This window comes from Mauremys mutica, chromosome 12, assembly GCF_020497125.1.
Source record: "Mauremys mutica isolate MM-2020 ecotype Southern chromosome 12, ASM2049712v1, whole genome shotgun sequence".
In the NCBI taxonomy this organism is placed as follows: domain Eukaryota; kingdom Metazoa; phylum Chordata; order Testudines; family Geoemydidae; genus Mauremys; species Mauremys mutica.
Window position 1 is genome coordinate 31,210,233 of NC_059083.1, and position 17,398 is coordinate 31,227,630.

Below are 17,398 nucleotides of genomic sequence, written 5' to 3' on the forward strand. Positions count from 1 at the left end.
CATGGAGCCTGAACACACCTCCTGCACCTCACACTCCTGCCCCAGCCCTGATCCCCCTCCCGCCCTCCAAACCCCTTGGTCCCAACTTCAAGCCCCTTTCTGCACCCCAAATCCCTCATCCCCAGCTCCACACCACAGCCTGCACCCACAGCCAGAGCCCTCACCCCCCCACACACACACCCAACCCCCTGCTCCAGCCCAGAGCCCCCTCCAATGTCCATCACTGTGTCTGGTAATTTTGTCAAGTGTCCATTGTGCAACATGATGGTGCTGACCCCTTCACAGAGGTAAGCGGGGGAAGGGCCCCACTGTTGTGGGGAACTTTCCTGGCTCATACACCCCACCCTGGTGGAATCGAATAGCAGAAGGATCTGAGTCCTTGTTCCCACTCCCTACACCCAGGGGCCTGTCGGACCTCGAGGACACCCCATCCACTCTAGTCCCCGTAACCTGGACAAGACTGGGCCAAGTATTCCTGAGGGGCTCAACCCCAATCTTGTGATCACTCAGGACAGGGGTGACAGTGTCCCCACTGCGGGGTACTCTCTTCGCTCTGGATGCTTCCCTGACATCTTCACTGACCACTGCATAGAGTTCAGAACAAATACAATTTATTAAACAGCAAGTAATAAAAAAAATTAAGGAAACAAATGGGAAAGATGAAAGGAAAACACGTCACCCCGCTCTGTGGGCACAGGGGGAACCACAACCAGTGTCTCTAGATTGTCAGGGCAGTTCACAGACTGTTCCTCAGAGGCCCTGGCTGTGCTGCAGGGGTGCTGTAGGTTGGACACGTGCTCTGGCGGTGGCCACATGCTCTCAGGCTCTAGGTGGCAGGACCCTTCTTCCCAGCATCATTTCCTGTCAGAGTTATGGGGGTTTCAAGTTGAGGACCAGCATGTATCCCCCCACCCTAAAATCCTAGGGTAGGTCTCCTTTTTGCTGCCACCACCCAGTCAATTTACGTGGGCCGGGACACCCCTGTTTTCCCCCCTCCTCTTTCCAAAGACGTTCCCTGGGGAAACACAGATCAACTCACAGAGGGAGAAACCTCCCCGTCTCCTCCCTCCCCTCTCTGCCCGGAGATAAGCTTGTCTCACCACCGAGAGAGAGTTTCTTAGCCCCTTCCCCCTGTATCCACAGTAGAAGGGATTTAATCAAATCTTGAAAGAAAGAATTTATTAAAAGAAAAACAAGAAAATACACAATCTCTATGAGTCCAAGCTGGACATTCATAGGGTATAACTTACTAATTTCTGGAGAGAATCCTCCCTCCTTCTCAGTACAAACAATACAGGCAGAATTAAGAATAATCAATAACAAACACACAGAATTGCAAACATAGGATTATTAGATGAGGACACAAGTACCTTTCTAATACTCACTATCTTGACTAGAAGAAATTAGTTCAGAAAGATGGAAACTTGCAGAAGACTTGATTAAACATCTGGACCCTTGTAACTCCAAACGGCTAAGAACAGCACACACCAGAAGAGAGAGAAAAAGTTCCCTCCTAGGAATTTTAAATTCTCTTCCCTGATTGGTCCTCAGGTCAGGTGTTCACCAGGTACTATGTGTTAACCCTTTACAGGTGGAAACTTAACCCTTAACTAACTATTTATGACATGCCCCCCAAATCGCCAACAGTGGGATTCACTGGCGGTGATTTCCTCCTAGAACTGTAAAACAAACCGAGTATTAAAACACATGCACTATTACATAGACTAGTAAGCATGAAAACATGTCAAGAACACTTTTTAACCACTTGATTCTGGGAAACTTTCACGAGAGAGTGCATCAGCAACTTTGTTGGAAGCTCCTGAAATGTGTTGAATGTCAAAGTCAAAGTATTGGAGAGCTAAGCTCCAGAGGAGAAGTTTCTTGTTGTTTTCCTTGTTAGTGTGAGGCCACTTTAGCGCAGCATGGTCAGTTTGTAGCTGGAACTGCCGGCCCCAAACGTATGGGCGTAGCTTTTCCAAGGCATACACAATGGCGTAACATTCTTTTTCACTGATGGACCAGTGGCTTTCCCTCTCAGACAGTTTCTTGCTGAGAAACACGACAGGATGGAAGTTGTGATCCGGTCCTTCCTGCATTAGAACCGCTCCTACCCCACATTCAGATGCATCGGTGGTAACTAGGAAGGGTTTGTCAAAGTCTGGGGCCCGTAATACAGGGTCAGACATGAGCATCGCCTTAAGCTGGGTAAAGGCTTTCTGACACTCATCAGTCCACTTAACTGCATTTGGCTGGGTTTTCCTGGTCAGATCAGTTAGTGGGGCAGCGATTTGGCTGTAGTGTGGTACAAATCACCTGTAATAGCCGGCCAAACCTAAGAAGGATTGGACCTGTTTCTTTGACCTTGGGACAGGCCACTGTTGGATAGCCACCACCTTGGCCTGTAGGGGGTTGATGGTTCCTTGACCCACCTGGTGTCCTAGGTAAGTCACTCTGTTTTGGCCTATTTGACACTTTTTGGCCTTAACAGTTAGTCCTGCCTGCCTGATGCGCTCAAAAACCATTTTCAAATGTTCTAGATGTTCGGGCCATGAATCAGAAAAAATGGCCACATCATCGAGGTATGCAACTGCACAGTCTCCCAATCCCGCTAGTAGACTATCCACCAGCCTTTGGAGTGATCAGTTAAGGTGAGCTATTATCAGCAGGAGAGAAAAAGAACTGTTTGTAGTGGTAATAAAAATGGCCCATTTCCAGCAATTGACAAGGAGATGTAAGGAACTGGGTTGGGCGGGGGGGGGGGGGGGAAATGGTTTTACTTTGTGTAATGGCCCATCCACTCCCAGTCTTTATTGTAATTTATTTTCTGCTAGCTAATAAGTCTGCCGCTGTGTAAAGTGATATTTGAACGTTTGTTAATATTTTTCCCAGCCTCTCAGCTAGCTACCTGGGTTGCCAAACTGGCAATTTAAAAACCTCAGACACTCCAGCAGGAGTGCCGGAACCTCCCCTGCCCCACCTCTTCCCCTGAAGCTCCACACCTGCCCACCTCTTCCCCCAAGGCTCCTCCCTCCTCCACTCCTCTTCCTCCCTCCCTGCCCAGGTCAGGGGGGACTTGCCTGTGGAGCCAGGCCTGGGAGCCGCAGCCGCCCGATGTAGGTAGGAGGCAGCCCTGGCTGAGTAGGGGCTGGTGTGGGTGATGACCCAGTGCCTCCCCACCCAGAGTAACTAGACTTTGGGTGTCCGCTCAGTAGATCTGACCGGACAATGGCAGGTTTCCTTTTTAACTGGACTTTCTGGTCAAAAACTGGGCACTTGGACACCTTAGCAGCACCCAATGTGCAATAAGTGCTGGGAACATGCCAGGGACAACTTCTGCTTTCTTATGGTGGGAGAAGTAACAATGGGAAAACCTGGGTTAGACTCGGTTCTGACCAGCAGGGAGGAATTCACTGGTCTAGATGAAATTATTCTAAGGTGGGTGCACAACTGGTTGAAGACTGTACCCTGAATAGTTATCAATGGTCTGGTGTCAAACTGGGACGGGAATCATAGAATCATAGAACTTAAGATCAGAAGGGACCATTATGATCATCTAGTCTGACCTCCTGCAAGATGCAGGCCACAAAAGCTGACCCACCCACTCCTGAAATAATTCTCTCCCTTGACTCAGCTGTTGAAGTCCCCAAATCCTGATTTAAAGACTTCAAGTAGCAGATAATCCTCCAGCAAGCGACCCCTGCCCCATGCTTCGGAGGAAGGCGAAAAATCTCCAGGGCCACTGCCAATCTACCCTGGAGGAAAATTCCTTCCCGACCCCAAATATGAATGACGGAGGGAGGAGCCCCAGGTGGCTTTTCCACACTCCCAGCAGGGAACAGGGAGGTGAAAAGCCCCAGGTGGCTTCTTCCACTCTTTATAGAGAACAAGGAGTGCTGGAGGGGCAGCCCACCCAGAGCCTGTGGGGCAGCTAGGGTCCTGGGGTGGAGCCAAATTATCGGGTGCTCTGAACCCACCGGCAGCCAAGCTCCTTCCTCCTCACCACTCCCAGCTCGCCACATCCCAGGTCTTCTCCCTCCCTCCTAGCGCTTCCCATCCCCCGCTGCCTAACAGCTGTTTGGTGGCACTTAGGACTTTCCAGGGGGGAGGGGGAGGAGTGGGGACACGGCGCACTCAGGGGAGGAGGCAGAGAAGAGGCAGGGCAGGGGCAGGAACCTGGGAGAAGGGGATGGACTTGGGGCAGGTCTGGGGTGGGGACTTTGGGGAAGGGGTGGAATGGAGGTGGGGTGAGGGCAGTGCAGGGGCTGGGCCAGGTGTGGGAAGGGGGAGGTCAAGCACCCACCGGGCAGAGGGGAAGTTGGCGCCTACGGAGGGAGCTGCCGCTGGAGCTGACAGACTGGGCTCTCAGCTCCCCACACTGCCCCTCTTAGGTCGGTAGAAGGGCTCCTCGGCAGGACACGCCCCAGCAACCCAAGGAGGGTAGTGTGGACATCAGCTACTGCAGTAATTACTGTGGCAGCTGTAAGTCAACCTAATATAGGTCAACTTAGGTTTGGAGTGTAGATGCCCCTTACAAGCAAAGGGATTTCTCTCACCCAAGAGCTTTCAGCAGTCCCTGCTCACTGGGAAGCTTTCCAGCGAGGATCACTGCCCCCAGTTCAACGATGCTCCTGTTGTCTTTCAAGAGATCTTGCTACTGTGAGTAGAGATGGGGGAGGAGAAGTGGCCAGAGGCCTTCCTCCCCCTCTATACTCCCACCCTTTATAGTGTAAAAGTCATTGCTGGGTGATGGCCTATGTGAGCTCTACACCGTCTTTCAAATGAATTGTAAATGTCTTTGTTTACCGCCTTCCTCCTGTTGGTGGACGGCCAGATAGTAGTTTTCTAACATAGATGGTCAGTTCTTTGTCGTCTCTGAGGAGTTAGTCTGTGGGCTGTTCCCCAGAACGTCAACATATTTCAGTAACAAATAAAGCTACCATACATCCGGGTTTTCCCAGGCAGAGCTTCTTTTTGGAACCCGTTTCTCTGTCCGAGTGTGATTTTCCCATAACAGCAAATGTCCAGGGGTTTTGCAGAGCAGATGGGCTACAGCTCAGAAATTGGTCTATTCCCCGGCATCCACAGCTGATCGGTCCATTCCTCTGCATCTGTAGCTGATTGATTGCTGCCAGATCCCACCCACCCAGGCCCCAGCTCCCAGCCCTGGGGAGCGGGTCCTGCAGGCAGGTGCTGACGGATGGCTGTTGCTGTGTTCTGGGCTTGTATCAGCGCCCTGCCACTGTGACAGTGACCGACACTGCCCTCACTTCGTGAGTACTCCCCCCGCAACCCTCCAGCACCCACAATTCTACCCCCCAGCTCCCACTCCTCGTCAGTGTCCTCTCTTTGGGCACGTGGAATATGGTCACCCTAGTAACAAACATACAGTAAAATCTCACTATTCTACCCATTTTCTTCTGTAGCGGCTAAACCAGTTTCACTTCTCGCCTCATTATTTGGTTGTATTACTTGCAAAAGTTTTAGCATCATTATACTAAAAGAAAGAGAAAGAAACACAAGTCTTCCCATCTACAAATGATCTGGACTAGCCTAGAAAAACCCAGGAACTAATTTCACCAATAGATGCAAACAGGGCTCTAGGATTTGTAAGGTCAAACTGTGCTTTAGAGCCAATGGAATTTCCCCAGCCACTCCTGGCTCTGTGGCACTTTCTTCTCCAGCCCTCTTAGAGTCTGACTTAGGATCATAGACATCAAACCTGTGATTCCCAGGCATGGAGAGCCAGGGACACGGTGGTAAGTGACACCTTGAGAGGCAGAGGGGTAGAATGAGGAGAAGATAAAACTGTCCATTGCTGGGACAGAGGCAGCTCTGTGGAGAGTGGAGTGAGTCCCTGCTCCCACTTTTTTAGCATCTAGTTAATTATGGTGCATAAGGAAGAAAATGTACAAACACTCAATACTTTACAGCAGGGCCTGGAGTAATGTGAGACTATCTGGGAATGAGACAATCCAGCCCCAAAGGGGGAAGTCCGGGACTAATGACCACCCAGCAAAAGGGAGGAGGTCAGAACACGTAAGTAAAAGGTATGATTTTGCTACGGATTCAAAGTCACAGAATCTGTGACTTCCAGAGACCTCTGCGACTTCAGCCCATGGCAGCTCAGAGCTGTGGGGTCCCCGAAGCTCTAAGCTGGTGCAGGCTGTGGGGGTACCCCACAGCACTCAGCTACTGGGCTGGCCCCCAGATCTATGAGTCGCTGTGGGGGGCAAGGCCGCCCCGGAGCTCCGAGCCATGGGAGGCAGGGGGCCAATGCAGCTCCCAGCCAGGGCCCCCACATCTGCCCAGCTGCCATGGGACCCCAGAGCCCCAGCAATGGGTGCTGCAGCCTTCTCTCGCCCCATTTTGTCACAGATATTATTAGTAAGAGTCCCGGACAGGTCACAGGCTTCCGTGAATATTTCTTTATTGCCTGTTACCTGTCCATGACTTTTATTAAAGATATCCATGACAAAATCTTAGGCTTACATATAAGATGCTCAGGATGAGGTTACACTAGGAAATCTGGTGGAGGGTCACAGAGATGCGCTGGCTAATCCCGACCACATTTCCTACCATAGACAGATGCTTGGAAGCACAGGTGGGATCTCCAGGCCTCTCACAAATGGCTCTGTGGGAATCAGCCCCTCTCAGTGGTGCTGTCTGAATGCAGAGGAGGCAGGGAGATGGGGCAGAGGGAGAGAGTGATGAGGCAGCACCTCTCTACCCCTGTGCTCTCCCTCGCCTCTTACCCCATGATCCTCAAACACTCAATACCCCAGCACCGAGCTCCACCAGCCCCAATCATTCAATCCCCAGTTCCCTCCCCAAAACCCATCCTCCTGGTCCCTCAATACTTGATCCCCCAGAACCCAATGCCCAGGGGGATTTGGGGAGGGGAGAAGTTACCAGCCCCCAGGGACACTCCCCCTACAGGGAACAGGTCAGTGGGGTGGCCCAACCCAGGGGCTGGTCGAAGATGGGGGAGGGGACAGGTGTCTAGAGTGAAGGTGGGGCCTGGCCCAAGTGTCTTTCTCCTCATCTCCATGGCAGGGGGATCCCAGCAGGGAAGGGAAGGAAGAGCAGGAAACTTCAGCCAGGCAGAGGGAGCATCTGGAGGAGTTTCTCTCTTTCCCTTCCCCCACCTGTAGCCCATCAGCTCAGAAGCCAGGGCTGCAGCAGGGAGGAGGGACTGACCGTGGAAGAGCCAGAGGGTCACTGACCAGCTTATGCTCGGCTGCTGCTGGATCTTCACCTCAGCAATGGGCAGCTGGATCCTTGGGAGCCAAACACCCCTGATGTGAGGGGGAACGAGGAAATGGGTTTGTCACCATGGCCAGCCCTAGTCAGAGCCCTGAGAGAATTTCCCTGCTCTGTGGAGGAGCCTGAAATGACAGTTCCACTTGGAACATTTTCCACACTGAGAACATCTCAGAGGTTTCTTCCCCGTGTGGATTTGCGGATCCCTGATATTCCAGGAACACCAAATGAAGCTTCCACCACATTCAAGGTCTCTCTGTTGTGTGGATCACTGATGCTTGAAGTCAAATTGAATCTTTTCCTGCAGTCAAGCTATTTCTAGGGTATCTCACCTTTGTGGATTTTCTGATGTGTGGTCAGCTCTGAACTCTTACTGAAGCTTTCCCCACAATCAAAGCATTTATACGGTCTCTTGCCTGTGTGGATTTTCCCATGTTGATTAAGGTTTGAGCGCTGACTGAAAGTTTTCCCACACTCCAGGCATTTATGGGGTTTCTCTCCTGTGTGAGTTTTGTGATGTGTATTAAGGGTTGATTTCAAACTGAAACGTTTCCCACACTCAAGACATTTATAGGGTCTTTCTCCTGTGTGGATTCTCCCATGTTTAGTAAGGGATGAACTTTCCACAAAACTTTTCCCACACTTAAGGCATTTAAAGGGTCTCTCTCCTGTGTGAACTCTCTGGTGTCTAGTAAGATATGACTTCTGAATAAAACTTTTCCCACACTCCAGGCATTTATGGGGTTTCTCTCCTGTGTGAGATTTGTGATGTGTATTAAGGGTTGATTTCAAACTGAAACTTTTCCCACACTCAAGACATTTATAGGGTCTCTCTCCTGTGTGGATTATCCCATGTTGAGTAAGGTGTGAGCTTTGACTGAAAGTTTTCCCACAGTCCAGGCATTTATAGGGTCTGTCTCCTGTGTGGATTCTCTGATGCTTAATAAAGAATGATTGACAAACGAAACTTTTCCCACACTCAAGGCATTTATAGGGTCTTTCTCCTGTGTGGATTCTCCCATGTTTAGTAAGGGATGAACTTTCCATAAAACTTTTCCCACACTCCAGGCATTTGTAGGGTCTTTCTCCCACGTGGATTCGCTCATGTTTAATAAGGGATGAACTTTTCAAAAAACTTTTCCCACACTCAAGGCATTTATAGGGTCTCTCTCCTCCATGGATTCTCCCATGTTTACTAAGGTGTGAGCTTTGACTGAAAGTTTTCCCACAGTCCAGGCATTTATAGGGTCTTTCTCCTGTGTGGATTCTCCCATGTTTAATAAGGGATGAACTTTCCATAAAACTTATCCCACACTCAAGGCAACCATAGGGTCTCACTCCTGTGTGGGTTCTCTGATGTGTAGTAAGCTTTGAGTTATACATAAAAGTTTTCCCACACTCCAGGCATTTATAAGGTCTCTCTCCTGTGTGGGTTCTCTGATGTGTAGTAAGATGTGACTTCTGAATAAAACTTTTCCCACACTCAAGGCATCCATAGGGTCTCTCTCCTGTGTGGGTTTTCTGATGTTTAGTAAGCTTTGAGTTGTGAGTAAAAGTTTTCCCACAGTTCAGGCATTTATAAGGTCTCTCTCCTCTGTGGGTTCTCTGATGCATAGTAAGCTTTGAGTTATGAATAAAAGTTTTACCACACTCAAGGCATTTATAAGATCCCTCTGCTGCGTGAACTTTCTGGTGTCTAGTAAGTTGTGACTTCCGAATGAAGCTTTTCCCACAGTCCAAGCATTTATGGGGTTTCTCTCCTGTATGGATTGCCTGATGTCTAGTAAGTTTTGTTCTGTCAATAAAATTTTTCCCACACTCAAAGCAATTATATGGTCTCTCTCCTGTGTGGATTCTCCTATGTTTAATAAGGTATGAGCTCTGACCAAAAGTTTTCCCACAGTCCAAGCATTTATATGGTTTCTCGCCGGTGTGGGTTCGCTCATGTTTAATAAGGTTCCATCGCGTACTGAAAAGTTTCTCACACTGAAGGCATTTATAGTGTCTCTCTCTTGTGTTCAGACATGGATGTCTAATATAGTTTGAGTGCTGACTGAAACTTTTCCCACACTGAAGGCATTTGTATGGTCTCTCTCCCGTGTGGATTTTCCTATGTTGAGTAAGGTGAATGCGCTGAGTGAAAGTTTTCCCACACTGAAGGCATTTGTATGGTCTCTCTCCCGTGTGGATTTTCCTATGTTGAGTAAGGTGAATGCGCTGAGTGAAAGTTTTCCCACACTCCAAGCATTTATGGGGTTTCTCACCTGTGTGAGTTTTGTGATGTGTATTAAGGGTTGATTTCAAATTGAAACTTTTCCCACACTCAAGGCATTTATAGGGTCTTTCTCCTGTGTGGATTCTCCGATGTGCAGTAAGGTATGAACTCAGACTAAAACTTTTCCCACACTCAAAACATTTATATGGTTTCTCTCCTATGTGCAGTCTCTGGTGCACAATAAAGTTTGATTTCTCACTGAAGCTTTTCCCACAGTCTACACATTTATAGGACTTCTCTCCTGTGTGTGTTCTCCAATGTTTAATAAGGCTTGCACTGAAATGGAAACTTTTCCCACGGTCAAGGCATTTGTAAGGTTTCTCTTCATTGTGACTTGTCTGCTGGACTGTGATTTCCTTGGGATCCTTGCATCCTCCACCACGTTGAATGGATTCATCCAGTTTCTTCCTGGGATAGTTTCCCAGCTGCATCTCTGATCTGTGTCGATCTCTCCAGGCATTTCCCTGTTCCAAGCACTGGGAAAAATTCCCTTCAGCTCTTCTCAAAAATATCCCCTGCAGTTCCAATTTCTCAGGACCTTCCACCTGCTGATTCTCCTTCTTGTTCTCAGTCACTGTCCTGTCACCTGCTAGAGGAGAAAGAATCCAGACAGGAGTCACAGCCTGTGCTGGGAGGAAAGGACAGAAAGGGGAATAGCAAAGAGGGAAAACACAACACAGTGATTGTTGGGGAGATGGGGACATTGGATTCTGCCTCCACATCCCACCCAAACACTCCCAGGGAAGCGAAGTCTTGGAGAAAATTCCCGACAGCTAACAGGATGAGTGGGAAGCTGTGACTAATATTTGCTTTCAGGATATGACACCTACTGACTGCAGCCCTCACCTGGGTGAGATGGGACAAAGCTCAGGGCTCTCGCTCATGGCACATTTTGGGAGTCCCAGCTTTTTCCTTCATGCTCAGGATGGTTCTTTCTCAATTTCCCTGACTCCTCACCTGTGTGGATGCCTCTCGGGCTCTCCCTTTCCTCATCAGCCTGGAGATCCGGGACCCACGGCTCTTCCCCTCGTTCTAGCCGGGCGATCAGGTCAGGTTTGGGAATGGGAAATCCTGCACAGGGGATGAAATCAGGGAAGGTCAGGGCGCATGGAGCATTGGTAGGGTATTTGTCACAGGGAACATTCCCTGAGTTTAATCTGACCCTACATGGGACTGTGGAAACTCAGACCATTTGGGAGCAGCAGATATCTGGGGGTGGGGTGTTGCCACACCCTCACTAGGAGACCTCAGGGTAGATGCATCTGGGGGACTTTCTGGCACACACTGCTCTGGTGTTAAAATCCTGCCTATTTCCAAACCAGCATGTAGGTGCTGGAACTAACCATGCTGGGGGAGCTGCCGCACCTCCTGGCTTGAAGTGGTTTCCTTTATATCCAGGGTTTATAGTTTGGTTCAATGGCTCTCAGCACCCCCCTCTGTACAACCTGTCCCAGCCCCCCTGAGCCTGCAGTACCGAGAGCCTCCCCAGGGGTGGAGCTAGTCCCAAGAGGGCCACTGAGCGGAGTGTGAAGGAGAAATAACACAGGCAGGGAATCCCCTGCTTCTGGCCCCTTGACAGCTGGAGAGACGGGGATGAATTAGCCTGTCCATTAGGTTTCTGCCTCCCCTGTTGCCTCGAAGGGGGTGTGGAGATGCACGTCCCTCTCAGTGGAGCTGTGGACTCTACCAGGGGTTCTCAACCTTTTTCTCTCTGAGCCTCCCCGCCCTCCACCCCCAACATGGTATAAAAATGCCACAGCCCACCTCTGCCATGCGAACTGGTTTTTTGCATATAAAAGCCAGGGCCAGCATTAGGGGGTGGGGAGCAGGGCAAATACCCAGGGTCCCATGCCACATGTAGCCCCGAAAAGCTAAGTTGCTCAGGCTTCAGCTCCAGCCCCATGCAGTGGGGCTTTTACTTTGTGCCCTGGGCCTCAGCAAATCTAATTCTGGCCCTGCTTGGTGGCCCCCCTGAAACCTGCTCGCAGCTCCACAGGGGCCCCTGGCTGAGAACCACAGCACTATGTGACCCCAACTGAGCAGAGCAGGGCCGCCCAGAGGGGGGGGGCAAAGGGGGCAATTTGCCCCGGGCCCCGGGCTCCGCAGGGGCCCCCAAGAGCATAGGCGGCAGGTTATATATTTGTGAGGTGCCCGGGCTCCAGGAATATTCAGGGCCGGGTGCCCTGCTCCAGCAATAGTTGGAGCTGGGTCTCTAACCGCGGCCCTGACTGGATCGGGCCCCGCCCCCCCTGGGCCTCCCCGCCACCACGACCCTGCCTGGAGCAGGTACCAGCCTTTTCCTGCCACCCTCTCCCTGCGTGTTCCCCCGCCCCACCGCGCCCCGTCCCTGCCTGGCAGAAAGCAGCCTGGCCTCTCCCCTGCCTGATCTGTGCTTCGGGAGGGCTCCCAGCAGAACTGCTGTCTGCTGCCGCAGGGTCCTAGTGCCTGCCATCCACTAATGGCAAGGCAGGCTGCCCTTACCGTGAGCCTCTCCAACGCCCCAAACCCTCAGCCCCAGCCCCAGCCAGAGCCCTCATCCCCCCTGCACCCTAATCCTCAGGCCCAGCCAGAGCCCTCATCCCCCCGCACCCTAATCCTCAGCCCCAGCCAGAGCCCTCATCCCCCCGCACCCTAATCCTCAGCCCCAGCCAGAGCCCTCATCCCCCCGCACCCTAATCCTCAGCCCCAGCCCTGAGCGCCCCCACATCATGAACCCCTCATCCCCCTGCACCCTAATCCATAGCCCCCGCACCCTAATCCTCAGCCCCAGACGGAGCCCTCATCCCCCCGCACCCTAATCCTCAGCCCCAGCCCTGAGCGCCCCCGCATCATGAACCCCTCATCCCCCTGCACCCTAATCCTCAGCCCCAGCCAGAGCCCTCATCCCCCCGCACCCTAATCCTCAGCCCCAGCCCTGAGCCCCCCCCCGCAGCATGAACCCCTCATCCTCAGCCCCAACCCTCATCCCTCTGCACCCTAATCCTCTGCCCCAGTCCTGAGCCTCCCCCCACAGCATGAACCCCTCATCCCCAGCCAGAACCCTCATCCCTCCACACCTTAATCCTCTGCCCCAGTCCTGAGCCTCCCCCCACAGCATGAACCCCTCATCCCCAGCCAGAACCCTCATCCCCCCACACCCTAATCCTCTGCCCCAGCCCTGAGCCCCCCCGCAGCATGAACCCCTCATCCCCAGCCCCACAGCCCTCACCCCACATCCCAACCCTCTGCCCTAGCCCTGAGCCCCCCCGCATCATGAACCCCTCATCCACAGCCCTCACCCCACCCCTCTTCCCTAGCCCTGAGCCCCCTCCTGCATCATGAACCCCTCATCCTCAGCCCCACAGCCCTCACCCTGCACTCCCTCCTATCCCCAAACTCCCTCCCCCTTCCCACATACCCCTTCCCAACCCCAAACTCTGTCCCAAAGCCTGCACCCTTCACCCCCTCCTGCACACCCACCCCCTGTCCCAGCCCAGAGCCTGCACCCAGCACCCAAACTCCATCCCGAAGCCTGCACCCTGCACCTCTCCTGCACCCTAATCCCCAGCCCAGGATTTGCACCCCAGACCTCCCTGGGGGGGCAGCACCCCCATGTAAAAGGGCACCGGGTCCAGGGAGGGACACAGGGGCCTGAGGACAGGTGGATCACCGGCCTGCAGAGGGCACTCTGTGCTGGAACAGAGCTAATTCCCAGTGTCACCAGCAGGAGGTGCCGCAGGGGTGAGTCCAACCCGTCTACAGCTACCATCCCTTTCACTTCTCAAATGCCAAATTATAGTGTATATGTAATTTCAGTGCCACAGGGAGATTCATGTCAGGGGAGGGGGTAGTAGCTTCATTTAAAATTAGCCACTGGGGGGAAGGATCACATGAGAAGAGCAATATCCTTCCCAACCCTACCAAGGGAGACCCCCCTCCCCTGCATTCCCTGAGGCTTCAGAGGGGTTAATTCAGTGGTTCTCAAACTTTTGTCCTGGTGACCCTTTCACATAGCAAACCTCTGATGTGCCCCCCCCCCCTTTATAAATTGAAAACACTTTTTTATATATTTAACACTATTATAAATGCTGGAGGCAAAGCGGGGTTTGAGGTGGAGGCTGACAGCTCACGACTCCCAGTAATAACCTTGTGACTTCCTGAGGGATCCTGACCTCCAGTTTGAGAACCCCTGGATTAATTTAATTTTAGCACCCTGTGTCCATTCATATGCATGTGCTATTTTGAGCATTTCAGTTTTGACAACATAGGCTCATCCCAGATTCTGGAACAAGCTCAAATGCTCAGTTTGTGGAGTATGTACATAAGCTATAGTAAAGAAAAACGCACAGTAACTGTCTCCAGTTTGTGAGGGACCACATGGAGCCAGTCTCTAGGAAACAGATAAATGCATGGAGATTAAGTCCATTAATGGCTATTAGCCAGGCTGGGTAAAGAATGATGTCCCTAGCCTCTGTTTCTCAGAGAGTGGAGATGGATGGCAGGAGTGAGATCACTTGACCATTACCTGATAGGTTCACTCCCTCTGGGGCACTTGGCATTGGCCATTGTCAGTAGACAGGATACTGGGCAGGATGGCCTTTGGTTTGACCCAGTATGGCTGTTCTTATGTTCTAACCTAAATGAACCCAAAGTTATGGAGACAGATATGAGTTAAGGAAGTCAGCAGAGTATCAGAAACCTGGAAAAATCTCTGCCTGGATGGGTTCAGGTGTTTGGTTACAAGCTGAGGTGGTTCAAAAGTTTCGGATTTTTTTTTTAAGCAGAATTTTTTTATTCTTTCTTTAAACAATCAAATACAGCAAGCAGCAAATATTTGGCCATACAGTTCTGAAACCTCAAACCATATTCAGGTTTTGGCAGACTAATTTCAGCTTTTCAATTAAAAAAACACAACAAATTTTTAAGGAAAGCAGACATTGTCCGTGATTTTTTTCTGCTTTTTAAAAACCCCTAGTTTTCGATCCAGAAAAAGTTTTGATGGAAAATATTTGTCCAACCCTTTTAATGAGCTTTATGCCTTTTAGCACTAGCTGATGCAGAGAACCAGTGATACCTTGTAAAGAAGTTTTCTCAAAACTGGGTTTGTGCCGAAATGCAGAAGGTTTATTTTTCCCAGGGACGCCTGTGGAGGGGAGCAAGTGGGGCAATTTGCCGTGGGCCCCACAAGGCCCAGGAGAATATAGTGTTGCAATTTTTTTATAGAAGGGGCCCCCAAAATTTCGTTGCCCCAGGCCCCCTGAATTCTCTGGGCGGCCCTGGAGCAGAGTCAGACATGCAGACCCCATGGTTTAAAATAGCTGAGGGGACGGGAATCCCTTACCCAGCGAGGTCACCGACTCGTAGTTCTCCTGCATGACGTCCCTGTAGAGGGCTCTCTGAGCGGGGTCCAGCAGAGCCCCCTGCCCCTGGGTGAAATACACAGCCACATCCTCAAAGGTCACCGGCATCTGAAACAACAAGAGTCCCCCCACTCAGCACCTGCTGCCCCAGCCACAATCGCACTAGTCATGGGGGAGGAAGGTTGGAGAAGCAGAATCCTCCCTCCGCCCCTGCTCAGAGCAGCCAGGAGGCTTCAGGGGGTGGGAGAAGGTGAGAGCTCCTTGTCCCCCAGCACACGGAGCAGGGCAGGGTCTCCTCATTTCCCACACGCCTGCCAGCCACAGGCTGATGCGGGAAGCAGAGCTCTGAGCCGGGGACAGGGACAGGAACCCGAGCAGCTTCCCTGCGTATTTCACAGCAGCCTCTGGCCAGTGGGGTCGGGCTCCAGCCCTGGGAGTCTGCTCAGTTTCCCCCGCCCCCTCCATGGGCCTGTTCTGCACGGCCCAGGCTGGTTCCCTCCGCCCCGCCCCCACCGGGGCTGGCGGCAGCTTTCCCGGGCCCCGGGCGGGAATCGCAGCCAGCTCCGCTGGGAGCAGCCTGGGGCCAAACCTCCCCCTGCAGCCCGGGGTGCGGGTCTCTCTCACCTTCCCTCCGAGCGGGGCCCCCCGGGGCAGGGGCCGGGGGCTCTGCCCTGGGAGAGGCTCCTGGGGGGGGGAGCAGCGGGCAGGGCCCTGCTGGAGATTCCCCTCTCCCGGCTGCAGCCAGGGCTCCGGGCTCCCAGCACCAGCCGCCCCCCGGGGCTCGGGGATCTCGCCAGGAGCCGGGGAGCCAGAGTCACCGCAGCGGCTGCGAGTCACTTCCTGCGGCCGGGCCTGAGCCCAGCGCTCGCTGCCCGGAGCCGCCTCCCGGCTGCTCCTGGGTCCTAGCGATCAACCCAGCGAATTGCAGCCCCCTGGGTCCCACCGCCCCTGGGCTCCAGCAGCTTCTGCCCGCATTAAGGGGGCATCGTGCATAGAAGCCTCCCTGTTAGTGACCGGACAGAAAGGAGACATCCCGACCCCAGGGCGGGGGAGAAGGGGCGTTTCTGATGGAGACTGGGGATTGTTCCAGAGACTCCCCGAAATCCTCAAGCCCATGGGGGTGAGAGCTCCTGATCCTAGAGAGGCTGCCCTGAGCCCTAGCAGCAGGGGACACATTTCTCGGGGACAGTGATTCTGTGGGACATCTCACCCTAGACAAAGGAATGTCGTTTTTCCGGTGCTTAATTTGTGCCTCTGGGCTGGGCGGTTCAGAGCCCCGGCACCTCTGGGCTTGCTGCATCAATTATGAATGTAAAAAAAAAAAATCTCCCTGGGAGTTTCTGCCATAGGATTTGGAAAAAGGCTGAGAATGTATTTACATCTCAGGTAAACAGACCCCTCGAGCTAAGGGGAGAGGGGGGTGACCCCCTTCCATTGCACCGGAGGGGGCAGGAACTGCACAATTTTAATTTTAGCAGAGACACAGCTCTGGCAGAGGAGAAAGCTGCAGGACTCTGCCCTGCAAACAGAGGCTCTGTCGCCTGGCTCAGAGCTGAAAATAGACTTTTGTCTGGAGCTCACCCTCAGAAGAATCCATTTGAAAGGTTCATTGGATTCTGGAAGAGCTCGATCCAGCCGCTGTGTTTAAATTGAACTGTTCCGTGACTTCGGGGAAAAGTAACAGACTGTTGCACATGGAGGCCTTAAAGGCAGAACAACCTTAACATTCCTCTGCCTGTACCAGGACAGGGCTGGACTTTTCACAACACCCCTTCCTGGGCACCTTTGGGGCTGGGCAGAGTCGGGGCTCTGAAACCTGGCAAGGGGAGAGGATCTCAGACCCCAGCATCTGCTCTGCTAATTTTAGCTCTACAGCCCAAGCCCCTCTCCCTGCTCCGTCCCCAGCCAGAGTCTGCTGACCCCCACTCTGAGACTTGTTGCAGTGTCTTTTCTTTCCTTAGTTTTTGTTTTGTTTTATTTTTGAAATGTAGATAAACCCTGACTGAGGCAGGGTCCCATGTTAATGAGCGCTGCAGTGAGTGATCCCGTCGTTAAAGATCATATAATAACGCACAGACATTTAGCGCACAGAATTATTTAATAGGCAGATATTACATCCTCCAGTCTTGCCCCTTTTCTCTCCAATAATCAAATATTGTGGTACACACAGGGCCGGCTCTAGACCCCAGCGCGCCAAGCAGGCGCGTGGGGCGGCCCTTTCCCGGGGGGGCGGCAGGCTGGGCCGGCGGACCTGCCGCAGTCATGCCTGCGGGAGGTCCACCGGAGCCCCGGGACGACCGGACCTCCCGCGGGCATGACTGCGGATGGGGCGCTCGTCCCGCGGCTCGGCTGGACCTCCCGCAGGCATGACTGCGGCAGCTCCAGCGAAGCCGCTGGACCTGCGAACCGTCCGGAGGTCCAGCCGAGCCGCGCGACCAGCAGACCCTCCGCAGTCATGCCCGCGGGAGGTCCGCTGCTCCCGCGGCTCCAGGGCGCCTCCCGCGCATGACTGCTTGGGGCGGCC

At 52.7% G+C, this 17,398-nt stretch overlaps 1 protein-coding gene across 5 annotated transcripts in view; it reads right to left on the reverse strand.

Moving 5' to 3' along the window:
• LOC123345519 (zinc finger protein 850-like) overlaps positions 1–14,915 on the reverse strand; it is a 38,824-nt gene extending 23,909 nt beyond the window's left edge. Inside the window, exons 1-4 of one of the 5 annotated variants that reach the window (XR_006572802.1) lie at positions 14,856–14,915; positions 10,493–10,606; positions 4,174–10,158; positions 2,748–2,968 (exon numbers count right to left, since the gene is read on the reverse strand). Coding sequence is in view for 1 of the 5 variants with exons in the window: in XM_044982492.1 (XP_044838427.1) it covers positions 9,321–10,163; positions 10,493–10,606; positions 14,856–14,889 (991 nt within the window). In the remaining 4 variants the exon portion in view is untranslated. Of the gene's footprint in view, positions 1–2,747; positions 2,969–4,173; positions 10,164–10,492; positions 10,607–14,855 lie in introns of those variants that run through there. The other 4 variants (XR_006572801.1, XR_006572800.1, XR_006572799.1 and 1 more) reach the window with 4 other exon arrangements.
• Between the last annotated feature and the right edge of the window lie 2,483 nt (positions 14,916–17,398).